The sequence below is a fragment of the Procambarus clarkii genome, chromosome 15 (genome assembly GCF_040958095.1).
Source record: "Procambarus clarkii isolate CNS0578487 chromosome 15, FALCON_Pclarkii_2.0, whole genome shotgun sequence".
Lineage (NCBI taxonomy): Eukaryota > Metazoa > Arthropoda > Malacostraca > Decapoda > Cambaridae > Procambarus > Procambarus clarkii.
This window is the reverse complement of record NC_091164.1, coordinates 6,703,721-6,723,366: the sequence shown is the minus strand read 5'-3', so window position 1 is coordinate 6,723,366 and position 19,646 is coordinate 6,703,721. Positions and strand designations below refer to the sequence as shown.

At 48.9% G+C, this 19,646-nt stretch overlaps 3 protein-coding genes across 4 annotated transcripts in view; 2 read left to right on the top strand and 1 right to left on the bottom strand.

The window, feature by feature from the left end:
* Positions 1 to 12,321, bottom strand: part of LOC123759099 (maltase-glucoamylase) — a 289,988-nt gene extending 277,667 nt beyond the window's left edge. Inside the window, exons 1-3 of the mRNA XM_069324937.1 lie at positions 12,170 to 12,321; positions 8,784 to 9,034; positions 4,681 to 4,850 (exon numbers count right to left, since the gene is read on the bottom strand). Coding sequence (XP_069181038.1) covers positions 4,681 to 4,850; positions 8,784 to 9,034; positions 12,170 to 12,314 — 566 coding nt within the window. The 5' untranslated portion in view covers positions 12,315 to 12,321. The remainder of the gene's footprint in view (positions 1 to 4,680; positions 4,851 to 8,783; positions 9,035 to 12,169) is intronic.
* A 4,519-nt stretch (positions 12,322 to 16,840) lies between these two features.
* LOC138364859 (anti-sigma-I factor RsgI2-like) lies at positions 16,841 to 17,335 on the top strand. The gene has a single exon (XM_069324841.1). The coding sequence runs from the start codon at positions 16,841 to 16,843 to the stop codon at positions 17,333 to 17,335; it is 495 nt and encodes a 164-aa protein (XP_069180942.1).
* A 79-nt stretch (positions 17,336 to 17,414) lies between these two features.
* Positions 17,415 to 19,646, top strand: part of LOC123759096 (lysosomal acid glucosylceramidase) — a 95,801-nt gene continuing 93,569 nt past the window's right edge. For both annotated transcript variants that reach the window (XM_069324936.1, XM_045743951.2), the window contains exons 1-3: positions 17,415 to 17,595; positions 17,696 to 17,875; positions 19,241 to 19,370. In XM_069324936.1, coding sequence (XP_069181037.1) covers positions 17,544 to 17,595; positions 17,696 to 17,875; positions 19,241 to 19,370 — 362 coding nt within the window. In that variant the 5' untranslated portion in view covers positions 17,415 to 17,543. The remainder of the gene's footprint in view (positions 17,596 to 17,695; positions 17,876 to 19,240; positions 19,371 to 19,646) is intronic.

The following is a 19,646-nucleotide window of genomic DNA, read 5'->3' as shown; positions in this document are numbered from 1 at the left end:
CTTATATTTTTTACAATCAAAATACCGTAGTGTTATTCCCAAGTAACTCCCGACGTGAGGAACGCTCACCAGCTCTCATTCCACGGCACCCCACACACAGTTGACTTGAGCATAGTTGAGAGGCGGGACCAAAGAGCCAGAGCTCAACCCCCGCAAGCACAACTAGATGAGTACTGTCATCTCCTTCGTGTACTTCAACGTCCAAGAACTCGTGTTCACAGATCCAACATTTCATATATTTGTATAGTTATAGAGGTAAACAGAGGAATGCATATTTGTCATATATTCCTGAATGTCGTTCCATTGGTGTTACACAACCGCCACTGCGAGAGTGTCCACGCTGGTGGCAGTCTTCTCGTTTCATCCCATCTGAACTAGGATAAATGTTCTGTATATTCATAATATTAACACTCAATATTCTGCTGTTGCTCACTATATCCGCGTCACAAACTTTGTTGTGTAAAATGAATGTTACAACTACCACAGCTGTTGATAAAGCCACGACTACCAGCACCACAACAGCCAGTGTTACAACTACCCTCACCACAACAGCCAGTGTTACAACTACCCACACCACAACAGCCAGTGTTACAACTACCCTCACCACAACAGCCAGTGTTACAACTACCCTCACCACAACAGCCAGTGTTACAACTACCCACACCACAACAGCCAGTGTTACAACTACCCACACCACAACAGCCAGTGTTACAACTACCCTCACCACAACAGCCAGTGTTACAACTACCCTCACCACAACAGCCAGTGTTACAACTACCCTCACCACAACAGCCAGTGTTACAACTACCCTCACCACAACAGCCAGTGTTACAACTACCCTCACCACAACAGCCAGTGTTACAACTACCCACACCACAACAGCCAGTGTTACAACTACCCTCACCACAACAGCCAGTGTTACAACTACCCTCACCACAACAGCCAGTGTTACAACTACCCTCACCACAACAGCCAGTGTTACAACTACCCTCACCACAACAGCCAGTGTTACAACTACCCTCACCACAACAGCCAGTGTTACAACTACCCACACCACAACAGCCAGTGTTACAACTACCCTCACCACAACAGCCAGTGTTACAACTACCCACACCACAACAGCCAGTGTTACAACTACCCACACCACAACAGCCAGTGTTACAACTACCCTCACCACAACAGCCAGTGTTACAACTACCCTCACCACCACAATAATACCCTTAAGAACAGTCACCAAGATATTTTATCCCTAAACTATAGTAATAAAGGATTCTCAAAGGCTATGTAAACCAAGGTAGACTTGGGGCCTTAACCGTCCTGGGTGGCGGCGGTAGGCCTATTAACGCCAACAGTTAGTTGCAGCGATAGTGACAGTTGACACGACTGTCTTACTAATGCAACGTTGCCACCGCCGCCAATAATGTCACTACTGCTCTCACACCACCAGTATCACCATGACTACCTGCATTCCATACCGGTGCTCAGCTATGTACACACGACTAGGTGAGCGCACGAGAGAGCACTCGCGTACACACACACACACACACACACACACACACACACACACACACACACACACACACACACACACACACACACACACACACACACACACACACCCCTAAATGAATGGGATATAAGGGAAGTTAAGATGGAAGCGCCCTTGGGAATGAGTGACCACAGTGTATTGAACTTTGAGTACCTGGTAGAGCTAGGACTTATCTCCCCCCAAAAAGAACTAGGAATCAAAAGGCTGGCATACCGAAAGGGGAATTATGAACAGATGAGAAGTTTCCTAAGTGAAATACCTTGGGACACAGACCTCAGAGACAAGTCTGTACAGGGTATGATGGACTATGTTACCCAAAAGTGTCAGGAGGCAGTAAACAGGTTCATCCCGGCCCAAAGGGAAAAATCCGAGAAGCAACAGAAGAATCCATGGTATAATAGGGCATGTATGGAAGCGAAGAAACTGAACAAAAAGGCGTGGAGGAACTTCCGGAATAACAGAACACCAGAAAGCAGAGAGAGATACCAGAGAACCAGGAATGAGTACGTCAGGGTGAGAAGAGAAGCAGAGAAAAATTTTGAAAATGATATAGCAAACAAAGCCAAGACCGAACCAAAGCTACTCCACAGTCACATCAGAGGGAAAACAACAGTGAAAGAACAGGTATTGAAACTTAGAACAGGCGAGGACAGGTATACAGAGAATGACAGAGAGGTGTGTGAGGAACTCAACAAGAGGTTCCAGGAGGTCTTCACAATAGAACAGGGTGAGATCACTGTGCTAGGAGAAAGGGAGGTAAACCAGGCGGCCTTGGAGGAGTTCGAAATTACGAGAGAGGAGGTCAAGAGACACCTGCTGGATCTGGATGTTAGAAAGGCTGTTGGTCCAGATGGGATCTCACCATGGGTACTGAAAGAGTGTGCAGAGGCACTTTGCCTGCCACTCTCCATAGTGTATAGTAAGTCACTAGAGACGGGAGACCTACCAGAAATATGGAAGACGGCGAATGTGGTCCCAATATACAAAAAGGGCGACAGACAAGAGGCACTGAACTACAGGCCAGTGTCCTTGACTTGTATACCATGCAAGGTGATGGAGAAGATCGTGAGAAAAAACCTGGTAACACATCTGGAGAGAAGGGACTTCGTGACAAATCGCCAACATGGATTCAGGGAGGGTAAATCTTGCCTTACAGGCTTGATAGAATTCTACGATCAGGTGACACAGATTAAGCAAGAAAGAGAGGGCTGGGCGGACTGCATTTTCTTGGATTGTCGGAAAGCCTTTGACACAGTACCGCATAAGAGGCTGGTACATAAGCTGGAGAGACAGGCAGGTGTAGCTGGTAAGGTGCTCCAGTGGATAAGGGAGTATCTAAGCAATAGGAAGCAGAGAGTTACGGTGAGGGGTGAGACCTCCGATTGGCGTGAAGTCACCAGTGGAGTCCCACAGGGCTCTGTACTCGGTCCTATCTTGTTTCTGATATATGTAAATGATCTCCCGGAGGGTATCGATTCATTTCTCTCAATGTTTGCGGACGATGCTAAAATTATGAGAAGGATTAAAACAGAAAAGGACTGTTTGAGGCTTCAAGAAGACCTAGACAAGCTGAAGGAATGGTCGAACAAATGGTTGTTAGAGTTTAACCCAACCAAATGTAATGTAATGAAGATAGGTGTAGGGAGCAGGAGGCCAGATACAAGGTATCATCTGGGAGAGGAAATTCTTCAGGAGTCAGAGAAGGAAAAAGACTTGGGGGTTGATATCACGCCAGACCTGTCTCCTGCAGCACATATCAAGCGGATAACATCAGCGGCATATGCCAGGCTGGCCAACATACGAACGGCATTCAGAAACTTGTGTAAAGAATCATTCAGAACTTTGTATACCACATATGTCAGGCCAATCCTGGAGTATGCAGCCCCAGCATGGAGTCCATATCTAGTCAAGGATAAGACTAAACTGGAAAAGGTTCAAAGGTTTGCCACCAGACTAGTACCCGAGCTGAGAGGTATGAGCTACGAGGAGAGACTACGGGAATTAAACCTCACTTCGCTGGAAGACAGAAGAGTTAGGGGGGACATGATCACCACATTCAAGATTCTGAAGGGGATTGATAGGGTAGATAAAGACAGTCTATTTAACACAAGGGGCACACGTACAAGGGGACACAGGTGGAAACTGAGTGCCCAAATGAGCCACAGAGATATTAGAAAGAACTTTTTTAGTGTCAGAGTGGTTGACAAATGGAATGCATTAGGAAGTGATGTGGTGGAGGCTGACTCCATACACAGTTTCAAGTGTAGATATGACAGAGCCCAGTAGGCTCAGGAATCTGTACACCTGTTGATTGACGGTTGAGAGGCGGGACCAAAGAGCCAGAGCTCAACCCCCGCAAACACAACTAGGTGAGTACACACACACACACACACTGATCCAAGAGTCAATGCTCGATCCTGCAAGCACAAATAGGTGAGTACACACACAGAAAGATCTAAGGGTTGATATCACATCGAACCTGTCCCCAGAGGCCTACATCAAAAGGATATCATCAGCGGCATATGCTAGGTTGGCCAACATAAGAACTGCCTTTAGAAACTTGTGTAAGGAATCGTTCAGGACCCTGTATACTACTTACGTCAGAGCAATTCTGGAATATGCAGCTCCAGCCTGGAATCCATACCTAGTTAAATACAGGACAAAGTTAGAGAAGATTCAGCGGTATGCCACCAGGCTCGTCCCGGAACCGAGAGAAATGAGCTACGAGGAAAGGCTAAAGGAGCTGAATCTCACGTCCCTGGAAAACAGAAGAGTAAGGGGAGACATGATAACCACCTACAAAATTCTCAGGGAAATTGACAGGGTGGACAAAGACAAACTCTTCAGCACGGGTGGGACACAAACAAGGGGACACAGGTGGAAACTTAGTACCCAGATGCGCCACAGAGACGTTAGAAAGATTTTTTTCAGTGTCAGAGTAGTTAAGAGTAGCTGAGTAGTTAAGAGTAGCAGAACTGAGTACACACACACACACACACACACACACACACCCCACACACACACACCCCACACCCACACACACACACCCCACACACACACACCCCACACCCACACACACACACCCACACACACACACCCCCACACACCCACCCCCACCCCCACACACTTACATGACGCTGCCAGTAGCCGCCCTTGTGACGATGACGGCGAAGTCAGTGTTGTCAGGTGTTTGTCCCGGGGCGGTGAAGGTGACGTTGTACCGAGGGTTGTCGGCGTGGTCCACCCCGGGCAGGTGAAGGCCAACCGGCACCTCGTACCGCGCCTCCCCTGGCACCCTCACCTGAGGAACCAAGGGCACGGTCACAAGGGCAGGGTGACAAGGGCACGGTGACAAGGGCAGGGTGACAAGGGCAAGGTGACAAGGGCATGGTGACAAGGGCAGGGCGACAAGGGCAGGGTGACAAGGGCAGGGTGACAAGGGCAGGGTGACAAGGGCAAGGTGACAAGGGCAAGGTGACAAGGGCAGGGGGACAAGGGCAGGGTAACAAGGGCAGGGTGACAAGGGCACGGTGACAAGGGCAAGGTGACAAGGGCAGGGTGACAAGGGCACGGTGACAAGGGCAGGGTGACAAGGGCAGGGTGACAAGGGCAGGGTGACAAGGGCAAAGTGACATGGGCTGGGTGACAAGGGCAAGGTGACAAGGGCAGGGTGACAAGGGCAGGGTGACAAGGGCACGGTGACAAGGGCACGGTGACAAGGGCACGGTGACAAGGGCAAGGTGACAAGGGCAGGGTGACAAGGGCACGGTGACAAGGGCAGGGTGACAAGGGCAGGGTGACAAGGGCAGGGTGACAAGGGCAAAGTGACATGGGCTGGGTGACAAGGGCAAGGTGACAAGGGCAGGGTGACAAGGGCAGGGTGACAAGGGCACGGTGACAAGGGCACGGTGACAAGGGCACGGTGACAAGGGCAGGGTGACAAGGGCAGGGTGACAAGGGCAAGGGGACAAGGGCAGGGTGACAAGGGCAAGGTGACATGGGCAAGGTGACAAGGGCAAGGTGACAAGGGCAAGGTGACAAGGGCAAGGTAACAAGGGTAGGGTGACAAGGGCAGGGTGACTAGGGCAAGGTGACTAGGGCAAGGTGACTAGGGCAGGGTGACAAGGGCAGGGTGACAAGGGCAGGGTGACAAGGGCAGGGTGACAAGAGCAAGGTGATAAGGGCAGGGTGACAAGGGCAGGGTGACAAGAGCAAGGTGACAAGGGCAGGGTGACAAGGGCAGGGTGACAAGGGCAGGGTGACAAGGGCAGGGTGACAAGGGCAGGGTGACAAGGACAGGGTGACAAGGACAGGGTGACAAGGGGAGGGTGACAAGGGCAGGGTGACAAGGACAGGGTGACAAGGACAGGGTGACAAGGGGAGGGTGACAAGGGCAGGGTGACAAGGACAGGGTGACAAGGACAGGGTGACAAGGGCAGGGTGACAAGGACAGGGTGACAAGGACAGGGTGACAAGGATAGGGTGACAAGGGCAGGGTGACAAGGGCAGGGTGACAAGGGCAGGGTGACAAGGACAGGGTGACAAGGACAGGGTGACAAGGGCAGAGTGACAATAAGGAAATGATAACAATTGGTGCTAACGTAACTACGAGGGGGAATTTGTATGTTGTTTTTGTTATAATGTTCGATATTTATTGTTGGTGTTTGTTGTTGTTGCTGCCGATAATTGTTATGTTGTGGTGACATGGTTACACGTGTGTGTGTGTGTGTGTGTGTGTGTGTGTGTGTGTGTGTGTGTGTGTGTGTGTGTGTGTGTGTGTGTCTGTGTGTGTGTGTGTGTCTGTGTGTGTGTGTGTGTGTGTCTGTGTGTGTGTGTGTGTGTGTCTGTGTGTGTGTGTGTGTGTGTGTGTGTCTGTGTGTGTGTGTGTGTGTGTGTGTGTGTGTGTGTGTGTGTGTCTGTGTGTGTGTGTGTGTGTGTCTGTGTGTGTGTGTGTGTGTGTGTGTGTGTGTGTGTGTGTGTGTGTGTCTGTGTGTGTGTGTGTGTCTGTGTGTGTGTGTGTGTGTGTGTGTGTGTGTGTGTGTGTGTGTGTGTGTGTGTGTGTGTCTGTGTGTGTCTGTGTGTGTCTGTGTGTGTGTGTGTGTGTGTGTGTGTCTGTGTGTGTCTGTGTGTGTGTGTGTCTGTGTGTGTCTGTGTGTGTCTGTGTGTGTCTGTGTGTGTGTGTGTGTGTGTGTCTGTGTGTGTGTGTGTGTGTGTGTGTGTGTGTGTGTGTGTGTGTGTGTGTCTGTGTGTGTGTGTGTGTCTGTGTGTGTGTGTGTGTGTGTGTCTGTGTGTGTGTGTGTGTGTGTGTGTGTGTGTGTGTGTGTGTGTGTGTGTGTGTGTGTGTTGTGTTGTGTGTGTGTGTGTGTGTGTGTGTGTGTGTGTGTGTGTGTGTGTGTGTGTGTGTGTGTGTGTGTCTGTGTGTGTGTGTGTGTGTGTGTGTGTGTGTGTGTGTGTGTGTGTGTGTGTGTTGTGTTGTGTGTTAACTCAGCCTTGGCCATGACTGTACGACTGCCAAAAACAGAGTCATTTCCTTTCTATCTCTATGTCCTGTCTCCTCAATTCCTCCGCCTCCTTCCACTCATTACTACATCTCTCCCTCTCTCCCTCTCTCTCTCTCTCCCTCTCTCTACCTTTCTCCCCCCCCCCTCTCTCAACCTCGTGCAGAGTAACAGGCAATGGTTAAAAAATTATTTAATTTGCCAAGAGATTAATATCTTAAGAATTTTTCCAGTAATTGAAAACAGTGACATTAGCCGACCAACCGAATGACGACTCTTTTCCGTGTACCGGGAAAAGATCCACCGTCTTCCATTAGGGGCCAAATTCCTTGAGGTAGGCAGAGTGGCTGAGTCGAGGAAGCGCGTCCGCCAAACTAAATCTTTAGACTGACCTTATCCGGCCCCACCGCCTTGCCTACGCTAAGTGTTTTAATTAACAAGATGATGGACCTCAACTCTTGAATGACAACTTCAGACGAGTCTTTCATAATGCTTGGATCAAGCTGTGGAGGCTGTTATTCAAGATCAGGAACTTGCTTCTTGTCAGTAAAAAGGTTTGTCAGTAGGTCAGTCGTTTCTCAATTGTCGATTGCAACAATTCCAATTGCCTTCTTTAGTGACTGAATTGTGTCTCAGGATGAATACCAAATACCTGTCCCTGCCAATCCTTAACTAAAGACCACCAGCCTGAGTCCAACTCTTCCTGATGCCGTTTTTTTTTTATTACCACCTAGACGTAGCCCACTTCTAAGGCCACCCCCCCCCCCCCCCCACCCTCATCCTCTTCATCCCCCTTCAAGGTCGTTAATGACTGGTCAGTTTGTGAGCAGAAGATTATTTTTATATCTTCTCCATGTTTTACTTTTGGTCTCAATGATTTTGATAGCTAAACCATGGTTGATCAGAAGGCTTAGGCACATGCAACTCCCAGATCTTAACTACCTGGCAGTTAAGATTGCCAAGGTTGATAACCACCTGTACTTTGCCGCCGATTCAAAAGTTGTGCTCCATGATAAGTATGCTGTTGACGTTGATGATGTTCAGAACGTTGCTGTGGTTGGTAATTTCCTGAATTTACCCGAGGGGCCACCATCTCTAGTGGCCTCGACGGGAACACGAAACCGGCGTTTTGTCAAAGGCCCCCCCCCCCCCCCCCTCATTCATCTTTAGGATTTTTCCAAATGAATTTTGAAATGCAATTGCAAGATTACGTAGCTGAGAGTTAGGAGGCGGAGAATGTTGATTAGGGTGACCACGCTTGTGTTCACACCTTCAATTATGCTCCAGCTGGCAGAGTTCTGACTTGGCTCTTGTACATGAGCAGTGGACACTTTATCTTCAATTGTAATTATGAGAATGTGACTCAGAGTTGGCAAGAGAAGATATAACATTGTGTGCAGCATTTGGGATGTCTCCTCCAAGTGTTACCTCAGGTTGTGTGACGGCAGATGTTGTCAACGTCACACGTTGTTGAAGGTCCTACAGACGAATTTTTGGTGCTGGTGTCTTGTGTCTAGTTCCCTCTAGAGCATTAGGGAGGGTAAATTCCCACCTATCATTACCTACCGAGTTGCTAACAATGCGAGAGGTCCTGCTGCCGTCAATATCTTTACCTCCCTCCCTCTTTCCCTCCCTCTTTCTCTACCTCCCCCCCCCCCTCCCCCCTCTCTCTCTCTCTCTCTCTCTCCTACTTACCTACCCTCCTCCCTTCCTCCCTCCCTCACTCGGACACTCACCTTGATCCTAAACACATCCTGCCCATACTCTGTCATCTCCACTAGCAGCTCCTCCTTCATAGCCTGTACCACGCGTGCTGAGGTATCCTTCAGCGCCACCCTTAGGCTAGTCACTCCCACAGAAGGGTTCACCGGGGAGGTCTTGATCTCATAGCCATGGGAGGAGGGCGGAGGGAAGTAGCAGCTAGGAGCGTCGCCCTGGGGCGCCCACACACACCCCACCTCCAGACATCTCTCCTGGCCCACCCTCGCTGTGAGGAAAGAAAGAAAATGCATGGTAAAACTAGGGCATGAAAACGGACCAACATACAGGTAGCTCTACATATATCAAGACTTCTCAATGGCTGGAACCTGGCCACTGAGATGGAAGCCAATGGCTATACTTACCATGCCAGCAACGGGGCGCAGGTGCTGGAGGCATAATATTCCTACCTGCACTCACCTCGGCTACCCAGGTTTGACGACTTCAAGGATCACGAAGTAAGTAAGTAATTATCAAAAGAAGGCACCAAACCGGGAAGGCTATGTAGCACCATCAAATGTGCGGAATAATCAGAGGGCGCTAAATATCACCAAGGATGCCAATACAAGAACAAAAACGCACAAGGCAAACGATATCAAAAGTATCCGAGTCACCAAGAATTCTATTGAGGGACAGGCGACCGTGAGGGGCAGTCGGAAAGCAAGACACACGCTCGTCCTAGAAGTCAGGACATTCAAGAAGGACATGCACGACCGTAAGAGGGACAATGCAATTAGGACAATAAGGAGCAGGGCGGCGCTCCATCAAGTGACCATGGGTTAAGTGAGTATGGCCAATACGCAACCTCGCCAGAGCTGTTTCTCATCGCCGGTTACGGTGGTAGGAGGACAGCCACGAGGAAACACAACATTTAAGAGTACGTAGTTTGTTACCAGTAACAGACGACTAAGAAGCCTGCCAACGGGTCAGGATGGAGGAATGGATAACCGGGTAAAAGTCGGAATATGGAATACCTTTACGAGAGATAAGACAAGAGCAGACAGCTTCCTTGGCGGCAGCATCTGCACGCTCATTGAAAGACACACCAATATGGCTGGAAACTCAACAAAACTCAACCGACTTAAATTTACTGTGAACAAGAAACAGCCAATGCTGGATCTCGACAACTACTGGATGAATCGGATTAAAGGACTCGAGAGCCATGAGGGCACTACGCGAGTCAACAACAACTACAAAGGAAGACTGACAACGAGAAAGCAGGAGACGAAGAGCATAGGGAATAGCATAAAGCTCCGCTGTAACGATGCTAGTCTCCGGAGGAAAGCGACACATAAGTGCGATCAGGAAAATCAACAGAGTAGCCAACACCGTCCGCAGACTTAGACCCATCGGTGAAGACAGAAACGGAGCGGGAGTGAGAAGAAAAGTGCTCAAGGAAAAGGCGTTTTAGAACCGTAGGAGGGGTAAAAGCTTTAGTGATGCAAGTCAAGGATGTACAAAACTGCGGAAGGGGGGGACTCTCCACGGGGGCAAAGAAATAACACGAGGAGAAACATTAGAAACACGAACGGAAAGAGAATCCTGTAAGTGAGATAATCGGCCAAAAGAGGGAGGTGGTGAAGAGGAACAGGAACTGCAGGAGGGGTAAAAGTTAATGCACGACAGAGGCGAGAGGAAGGATGTTGTAAGGACCGCACAACATAGCGAAGACAGTAGTGATCACGGCAGTCCTGGAGAGACAGGAAGCCAGTGTCAACATACAAGCTAAGGAAGGGAGTCGAACGAAAGGCACCAGAACTGAGGCGCAACCCAGTATGGTGCAAAGCATCAAGACGGTGAAAAGTAGAAGGAGAAGCAGACGAGTAAGCAGGGCAACCATAATCGAGCTTAGACAGGACGAGAGAGGAATGTAAAGCAAGGAGAGTGCGCCTATCCGCTCCCCAAGAAGTATGGGACAAGACCCTAAGGAGGGTAAGGGCCTTAGAGCACTCAACACGGAGGTAGGAGATATGGGGAGACCAAGACAAACGAGTGTCAAGGAATAACCCCAAAAGCTTCGCGGAATCTTTGTACTCAAGGGGATGACCATAAAGTGACAAAGAGGGACGAAGAACGACCCGTTTCCGAGTAAAAGACATGGCACAAGTCTTAGAAGTAGAGAACTTGAAGCCATGATCGGTGGCCCAAGATGACACGGCATCAATCGCAAGTTGAAGCCGGCGCTGAAGGAGAGGCGAATCATCACCCTGACAGCAAAGGGTAAGATCATCGACATAGAGAGCGGAGAAGACACCTGAAGGAAGAGAGGAAAGAAGACCATTGAGAGCAACCAGAAAAAGAGTAGTGCTCAGAACACTACCCTGAGGGCACACCTTCGTACTGCTGAAAAGAGGCAGAGAGAGTGGTACCAAGGCGCGCCCGAAAGGAACGATGAGAGAGGAAGCTGCGGAGAAAGAGAGAGAGATGACCACGAAGGCCAAAAGAATGAAGCTGGGATAGAATATGATATCGCCAAGTGGTGTCGTAAGCCTTTTCCAGGTCAAAAAGGACGGCAACAACGGAGGTCCTCGCAGCAAAAGCAGAACGAATATAGACCTCCAAGTTCACCAGGACATCTGTCGTGCTCCGGCACTTGCGGAAACCAAATTGTGAAGGGGAGAGGAGGTGATGGTGTTCCAGGAACCACATCAGACGAACGTTAACCATACGTTAAAAGAATTTGCAGACACAACTTGTGAGGGCAATAGGTCGAAAGTCCTTAGGGAAAGTTCCCAGAGACCCCGGTTTGTGAACAGGGAGGACAACGGCATCGAGCCAGTCCTCAGGGACTGACGACGACTCCCAGATCCGATTATACAAACTCAGTAAATACCGAGACGTGCACGGAGGGAGATGGCGAAGCATCTCATAGTGAATACCATCGGAGCCCGCCATCCTCCACCACACCACAGCTCCTCCACCACACCACAGCTCCACCACCACACCACAGCTACACCTCCACACCACAGCTCCACCTCCACACCACAGCTCCACCACCACACCACAGCTCCTCCACCACACCACAGCTCCTCCACCACACCACAACTCCTCCACCACACCACAGCTCCACCACCACACCACAGCTACACCACAGCTCCTCCACCACACCACAGCTCCTCCACCACACCACATCTCCTCCACCACACCACAGCTCCTCCACCACACCACAGCTACACCACCACACCACAGCTCCACCACCACACCACAGCTACACCACAGCTCCTCCACCACACCACAGCTCCTCCACCACACCACAGCTCCTCCACCACACCACATCTCCTCCACCACACCACAGCTCCTCCTCCACACCACAGCTACACCACCACACCACAGCTCCTCCACCACACCAGACACCACAGCTTACCGTGAGCATCACCAAGACAGGTGACGCCAGAGTGGTGAGGTCCGTCTGGTGCCTCTGTGGTTGCCTCGCTCACCACAGTTCCCACCACAACAACAGCCGCCACACCAGCGGCCACCACAACAGCAGCCAACACCACAACAGTCATCCTGGCACTGACTGTCCTGCTCCGCCAAGCCTCCCTCACAACACCCCCTTAACACCTCCCCCCCCCCCCCCCTTCAACGACACCGACCACCTCGACGACACCTAATGACCGCCTTCGACTCCTGCTGTATGATAATGTAGCGTGTTAAGCGACGATCAATTTTTGTAATTTATTACAACAATTAGACGAGGTTTGTCTATAACAAACTAAGCAATTATTGGTTTGCATATTTGCACAGTACATTCGTTGTTCTACTTGATTCTTTGTTACCAACTTGAACAATTGCGCAAAGACAACGAAATCCCCTGAATTTTATGCGACAAATAGTCAAGCGTCATTGCAGTTTGTTTTTATTATGTTTAAAAACACATGCCCGAAACGCTTTGCGTAATAGTGGCTTTAGGCATTGTATGTACTAGCTATACCTATAAGTCAAACAATCCTTGTAAATATTTATTGTATGTATGTACCTTACCTAAATAAAATTGTATTGTATTGTATTGTATTTCCAGGCTGACACTTATTGTATATTCAGCTTGATGGAGTACTCTAGCAGGCGCCCAGGCCGCTGAGGGTGCCAGGAACCAGCATGACTGTTGACTTGCACTCTGTGGTAATGTGGGAGTGGCACCTGGGGATATGACACCCCCACACCAACACCCACCAACTTCCTCCCGCGCTAATCGCTTTGCGGTGCTGATCAATTATTCAGCAACACTTCGCTCGCTGGACTCGCTGGGGGCGTTCCCAAGATTGTGGTGGTTGTTTATGTGTTGCCAGTGTTGCCAGTGTTGACTGTGTTGCCAGTGTTGACAGTGTTGCCAGTGTTGACAGTGTTGCCAGTGTTGACTGTGTTGACTGTGTTGACAGTGTTGCCAGTGTTGTCATTGTCACCAGTGTTGACAGTGTTGCCAGTGTTGCCAGTGTTGACAGTGTTGCCAGTGTTGCCAGTGTTGACTGTGTTGACAGTGCCACCAGTGTTGACAGTGACGCCAGTGTTGACAGTGTCACCAGTGTTGACAGTGACGCCAGTGTTGACAGTGTCACCAGTGTTGACAGTGACGCCAGTGTTGACATTGTCACCAGTGTTGACAGTGTCACCAGTGTTGACAGTGTTGCCAGTGTTGACAGTGTCACCAGTGTTGACAGTGTTGCCAGTGTTGACAGTGTCACCAGTGTTGACAGTGTCACCAGTGTTGACAGTGTTGCCAGTGTTGACAGTGTTGCCAGTGTTGACAGTGTTGCCAGTGTTGACAGTGTTGACTGTGTTGACAGTGTTGCCAGTGTTGTCATTGTCACCAGTGTTGACAGTGTTGCCAGTGTTGACAGTGTTGCCAGTGTTGACAGTGTTGCCAGTGTTGACAGTGTTGCCAGTGTTGACTGTGTTGACAGTGTTGCCAGTGTTGTCATTGTCACCAGTGTTGACAGTGTTGCCAGTGTTGCCAGTGTTGACAGTGTTGCCAGTGTTGTCATTGTCACCAGTGTTGACAGTGTTGCCAGTGTTGACAGTGTTGCCAGTGTTGACAGTGTTGCCAGTGTTGACTGTGTTGACAGTGTTGCCAGTGTTGTCATTGTCACCAGTGTTGACAGTGTTGCCAGTGTTGACAGTGTTGCCAGTGTTGACAGTGTTGCCAGTGTTGACAGTGTTGCCAGTGTTGCCTGTGTTGACATTGTCACCAGTGTTGACAGTGTTGCCAGTGTTGACTGTGTTGACAGTGTTGCCAGTGTTGCCAGTGTTGACTGTGTTGACATTGTCACCAGTGTTGACAGTGTCACCAGTGTTGACAGTGTCACCAGTGTTGACTGTGTTGACAGTGTCACCAGTGTTGACAGTGTTGCCAGTGTTGACTGTGTTGACAGTGTCACCAGTGTTGACAGTGTTGCCAGTGTTGACAGTGTCACCAGTGTTGACAGTGCCACCAGTGTTGACAGTGACGCCAGTGTTGACAGTGTCACCAGTGTTGACAGTGACGCCAGTGTTGACAGTGTCACCAGTGTTGACAGTGACGCCAGTGTTGACATTGTCACCAGTGTTGACAGTGTCACCAGTGTTGACAGTGTTGCCAGTGTTGACAGTGTCACCAGTGTTGACAGTGTCACCAGTGTTGACAGTGACGCCAGTGTTGACAGTGTCACCAGTGTTGACAGTGACGCCAGTGTTGACAGTGTCACCAGTGTTGACAGTGACGCCAGTGTTGACAGTGTCACCAGTGTTGACAGTGACGCCAGTGTTGACAGTGTCACCAGTATTGACAGTGTCACCAGTAGTGACAGTGTCGCCAGTGTTGACAGTGTCACCAGTGTTGACAGTGTCACCAGTGTTGACAGTGTCACCAGTGTTGACAGTGTCACCAGTGTTGACAGTGTCACCAGTGTTGACAGTGTCGCCAGTGTCACCAGTGTTGCCAGTGTCACCAGTGTTGCCAGTGTCACCAGTGTTGCCAGACATAAATGTTCTCAAGAATGGTTAAATATTTTATCCACATTGTTTTTTCCTTTGGCATCTATTAATATTTAAAGTAACCTATATACACATATAGTACACATGCGAGCACACATACACACGCTACACTTGTACACACACTACACATGTATACACACACACACAACACTTGCACACACTACTCAGTTGGCTTCGTTCGCGACTCATAATCGGGGATCCAGGGTTCGATTCCTGGGCAGGACAAATATGGCAACCCGTCTTCGACTCAAGGCCATTACATCCAGCGGTCGACCCCACAGACGCATTTATAATTTTTTTACATGCTCTTCAATCAAATGGGAATTTCCTTATATATAATTTAATATTATAAGATTTTAGCATCTTGTGCATATAGGCACAGGTTAGGTTAGGTGTTTAGGTTCTGTTGGCGATTATTTCTATTTGTAGTACGTGGGTGAAGCATTTACAGCGTTGTGGTTCGAACAAAATTCGTCAGTGAAGCACTTGTTCCGGATATGTTCGAGCGTCAGCAGTTGTGAGTCGTGTGTAAACCGTTTTTCATTCATAAACAGGGGAATTCTCTGGAATTCTTATTGTATCTGGTTCTCTGAAGATCTCATTTTGTACAAACACACATTCGAACTTTTCGTTTAATGTTTCACACATTTCCTTTTCATTTTGTCGCACACACACACACATTTGTACTCACCTAATTGTGCTTGCGGGGGCTGAGCTCTGGCTCTTTGGTCCCGCCTCTCAACCGTCAATCAACACGTGTACAGGCTCCTGAGCCTATTGGGCTCTATCATATCTACACCTGAAACTGTGTATGGAGTCAGCCTCCACCACATCACTTCCTAATGCATTCCATTTGTCAACCACTCTGACACTAAAAAAGTTCTTTCTAATATCTCTGTGGCTCATTTGGGCGCTCAGTTTCCACCTGTGTCCCCTTGTGCGTGTGCCCCTTGTGTTAAATAGCCTGTCTTTATCTACCCTATCAATTCCCTTCAGAATCTTGAATATGGTGATCATGTCCCCCCTAACTCTTCTGTCTTCCATCGAAGTGAGGTTTAATTCCCGTAGTCTCTCCTCGTAGCTCATACCTCTCAGCTCGGGTACTAGTCTGGTGGCAAACCTTTGAACCTTTTCCAGTTTAGTCTTATCCTTGACTAGATATGGACTCCATGCTGGGGCTGCATACTCCAGGATTGGCCTGACATATGTGGTATACAAAGTTCTGAATGATTCTTTACACAAGTTTCTGAATGCCGTTCGTATGTTGGCCAGCCTGGCATATGCCGCTGATGTTATCCGCTTAATATGTGCTGCAGGAGACAGGTCTGGCGTGATATCAACCCCCAAGTCTTTTTCCTTCTCTGACTCCTGAAGAATTTCCTCTCCCAGATGATACCTTGTATCTGGCCTCCTGCTCCCTACACCTATCTTCATTACATTACATTTGGTTGGGTTAAACTCTAACAACCATTTGTTCGACCATTCCTTCAGCTTGTGTGTGTGCGTGTGTGTGTGTGTGTGTGTGTGTGTGTGTGTGTGTGTGTGTGTGTGTGTGTGTGTGTGTATGTGTGTGTGTGTGTGTGTGTGTGTGTATGTGTGTGTGTGTGTGTGCGTGTGTATGTGTGTGTGTGTGTGTATGTGTGTGTGTGTGTGTGTGTATGTGTGTGTATGTGTGTGTGTGTGTGTGGGGGGGGGGGCCGAACAGGCAGACATAAAAAACAATAGACAGAGGCAGAACAACGAGATACACACATAGGTACATTTTCAATCATTTGAGACCTCGGACAATGTTACCACATACGTCAGACCTGCAGAGTACCCGCAGGGGGCACGATAAGCAAACGAGTTTCGGAACACCTGGGAAAGGGGGGGCCGCGATCCCATCAACCCGTAAACGTATCATAAACCTCGACGTGCACTAACCACAAAAATACTCGCTAGCAGCAGCCATCAGCTTCACTCTGGTGAGAGGCAGCGCCAGTGGTTCCCAGACTGGTGACGTCAGCGAACGTCAGGTGCAGCCTCGTCTGTGAAGTGTCACGTGACGCCGGCGTTTTGTCACGTAATGGCGATATTTTTAGAGCGTCAGATTCTCTCCATGGCGACCATCCCAGTTCCCGCCAGGGCTGCCACCAGTACACCTACCATGGCGACCATCCCAGTTCCCGCCAGGGCTGCCACCAGTACACCTACCATGGCGACCATCCCAGTTCCCGCCAGGGCTGCCACCAGTACACCTACCATGGCGACCATCCCAGTTCCCGCCAGGGCTGCCACCAGTACACCTACCATGGCGACCATCCCAGTTCCCGCCAGGGCTGCCACCAGTACACCTACCATGGCGACCATCCCAGTTCCCGCCAGGGCTGCCACCAGTACACTTACCATGGCGACCATCCCAGTTCCCGCCAGGGCTGCCACCAGTACACCTACCATGGCGACCATCCCAGTTCCCGCCAGGGCTGCCACCAGTACACCTACCATGGCGACCATCCCAGCTCCCGCCAGGGCTGCCACCAGTACACTTACCATGGCGACCATCCCAGTTGGTGTTGAGTAAGGTAGCAGACTGAGCAGTGTGGGAAAATTGCTGGAGCCAGCAGTTGTCAACAAGGTCGGCTGTATTTATAAATGTCAGGTGTACAGCGCCACTGTAACCCGAGGTGTGTGCCAAGCAGGAGTGTAGTGCCGCAGGTGTGGTACAGCAAGGGTAGTAGAGCGAGGGTGGTACAGGAAGGGTGGTACAGCAGTAAGGAACACAGCCAATCATGAAGACTGTGGCGGTGGTCTTAGGGCTTCTGTGTTGTGTCTTGGCTCAAGGTAATATATTATACCAGTGTATAATAACAACAAACTAATCACATTCTTCATGTAAATTGAACTGACTATAGTGTCGTAATTATGTTCACGATCGTTTCAGAGTGCAACCCGCGCCAATTCGGATACGACAGTGTGGTATGTGTCTGCAACGCGACCTACTGCGACCAGCCGGGCATCATCAACTTCCCTGAAGAAGGCAGCTTCACCGTCGTCACCTCCAGCAGGGACGGCCTCAGGTTCAACGTGGAGACCTTTCCCGTCTCCAGCGAGGTCGACCCTGGTAAGTAATCAATGTAGGGAGAGATGTGGAGGCTCCTGGACCAGAAAAGATTACGTCATGAACAGAACCAGAGTGCTTCCTTACATCCATGTACACAGGAGGAACACAGTGCTTCCTTACATGTCAGTACACTGGAGGAACAGTGCTTTCTCACATGTCTGTACACTGAAGGAACACAGTGCTTCCTTACTTCCCTGCACACTGGAGGAACAGAGTGCATCTTTACATCCCTGTACACCGGAGAAACCCAGTGCTTCATTATATCCTTGTACACTAAAAGAACACAATGTTTCCTTACATCCTTATACACTGGAGGAACACAGTGCTTCCTTATATTCCTGTACACTGAGGAACAAAGTGCTTCCTTACATCCATGTACACTGGAAGAACACAGTGCTTCATTACATCCCTGTACACTGAAGAAAAACAGTGCTTCACAACACCCCCTGTACACTGGAAGAACACAGTGCTTTCTTTCATCCATGTTCACTGGAGGAACACATTGTTTCCTTACATTCTAGTACACTGGAGGACAATCCGTTCTCGCAAATTTAATAAGTCAATATTGACTTATTAGTTGCGTGCATAGGTGACATACTAAACATAATAGTTTCCCTTGAAAATCTTCATAGAAAACACCGACCTTACCTAACCTACTTAGTATGTTAAAATAGGCATCTTATAGCTTCATAATTACAATTGTTACTTAACCTATTATAGGTATAGGTTAGGTAATAATTGTAATTACGAATTAGTAAGATGCTTATCTTAACATACTAAGTAGGTTAGGTAAGGTCGGTGTTTTCTATAAAGCTTTTCAAGGGAAACTATTATGTTAAGTATGTCACCTATGCACATATTTAATAAGTCAATATTGACTTATTAAATTTGTGAGAACGGGTTGTGGAGGAACACAGTGCCTCCTTACACCCCTGCTCACTGAAGGAACACGGTGCATGGTTGCATTCCTCTGGTTAACGAGTGTCTAAAGTTGCCAGCTATGGCCTTTATGTGTATTTCTTCTTTAGGGAACAATCTGTCTAGTCCACTTGCTTGTCTCTCAGTATCTTATAGGTTATAATCATGTCTCTGTGACCGTCCTCGTAAATCAGGACTCGTGTCCCCACCCCCCTAGCATGTTTACATACTCAGAGTTTCATAATAATATTAACTAAGCCTATCAGACATAAAATAATGTATGCATTACTTGTTTTTACTTCTATTTAACATATTAATCAATCAAATATTCATATACGTATTGTGATTCAAAAATAAAGTATTTCATCTACACTCAACTTACACCTCACAGCACGTGTAGTAACAAATGTGGATGACAATTTATATAACAGATGTATGCTCCCTCAGGGGCTGAGGTGATCACACTGAATCGAGACGACGTGTATCAGACCATAATAGGCTTCGGCGGTGGGTTCTCCGACTCCACCGGCATCAATGTGGTCAATCTTCCCAGCGAACTCCAGGAGCACTTCTTCACGTAAGGCTGCAGTGGGGGTTAAAGTAGCGTGAAGGTATTGTGGGGCTAACCTCATCCCCGACTTACCAACTGTCTGGAAAGACAAGGCTTGTCCCGCTCTCTTACATTAAAAGAAAACAAAATATATACTTCTAATCTCTAGAAGAGAGAGGCAGCTACCTTGCCTTAGCCTATTTCAAGCAATTCTCAAATAGAAGCGTGGGACAATATCGCTGACCGCCTGTTCGTCGGTTACTCAAACTGCAGCGTCAGCTTAAGCCTCCTCTCACAATAACT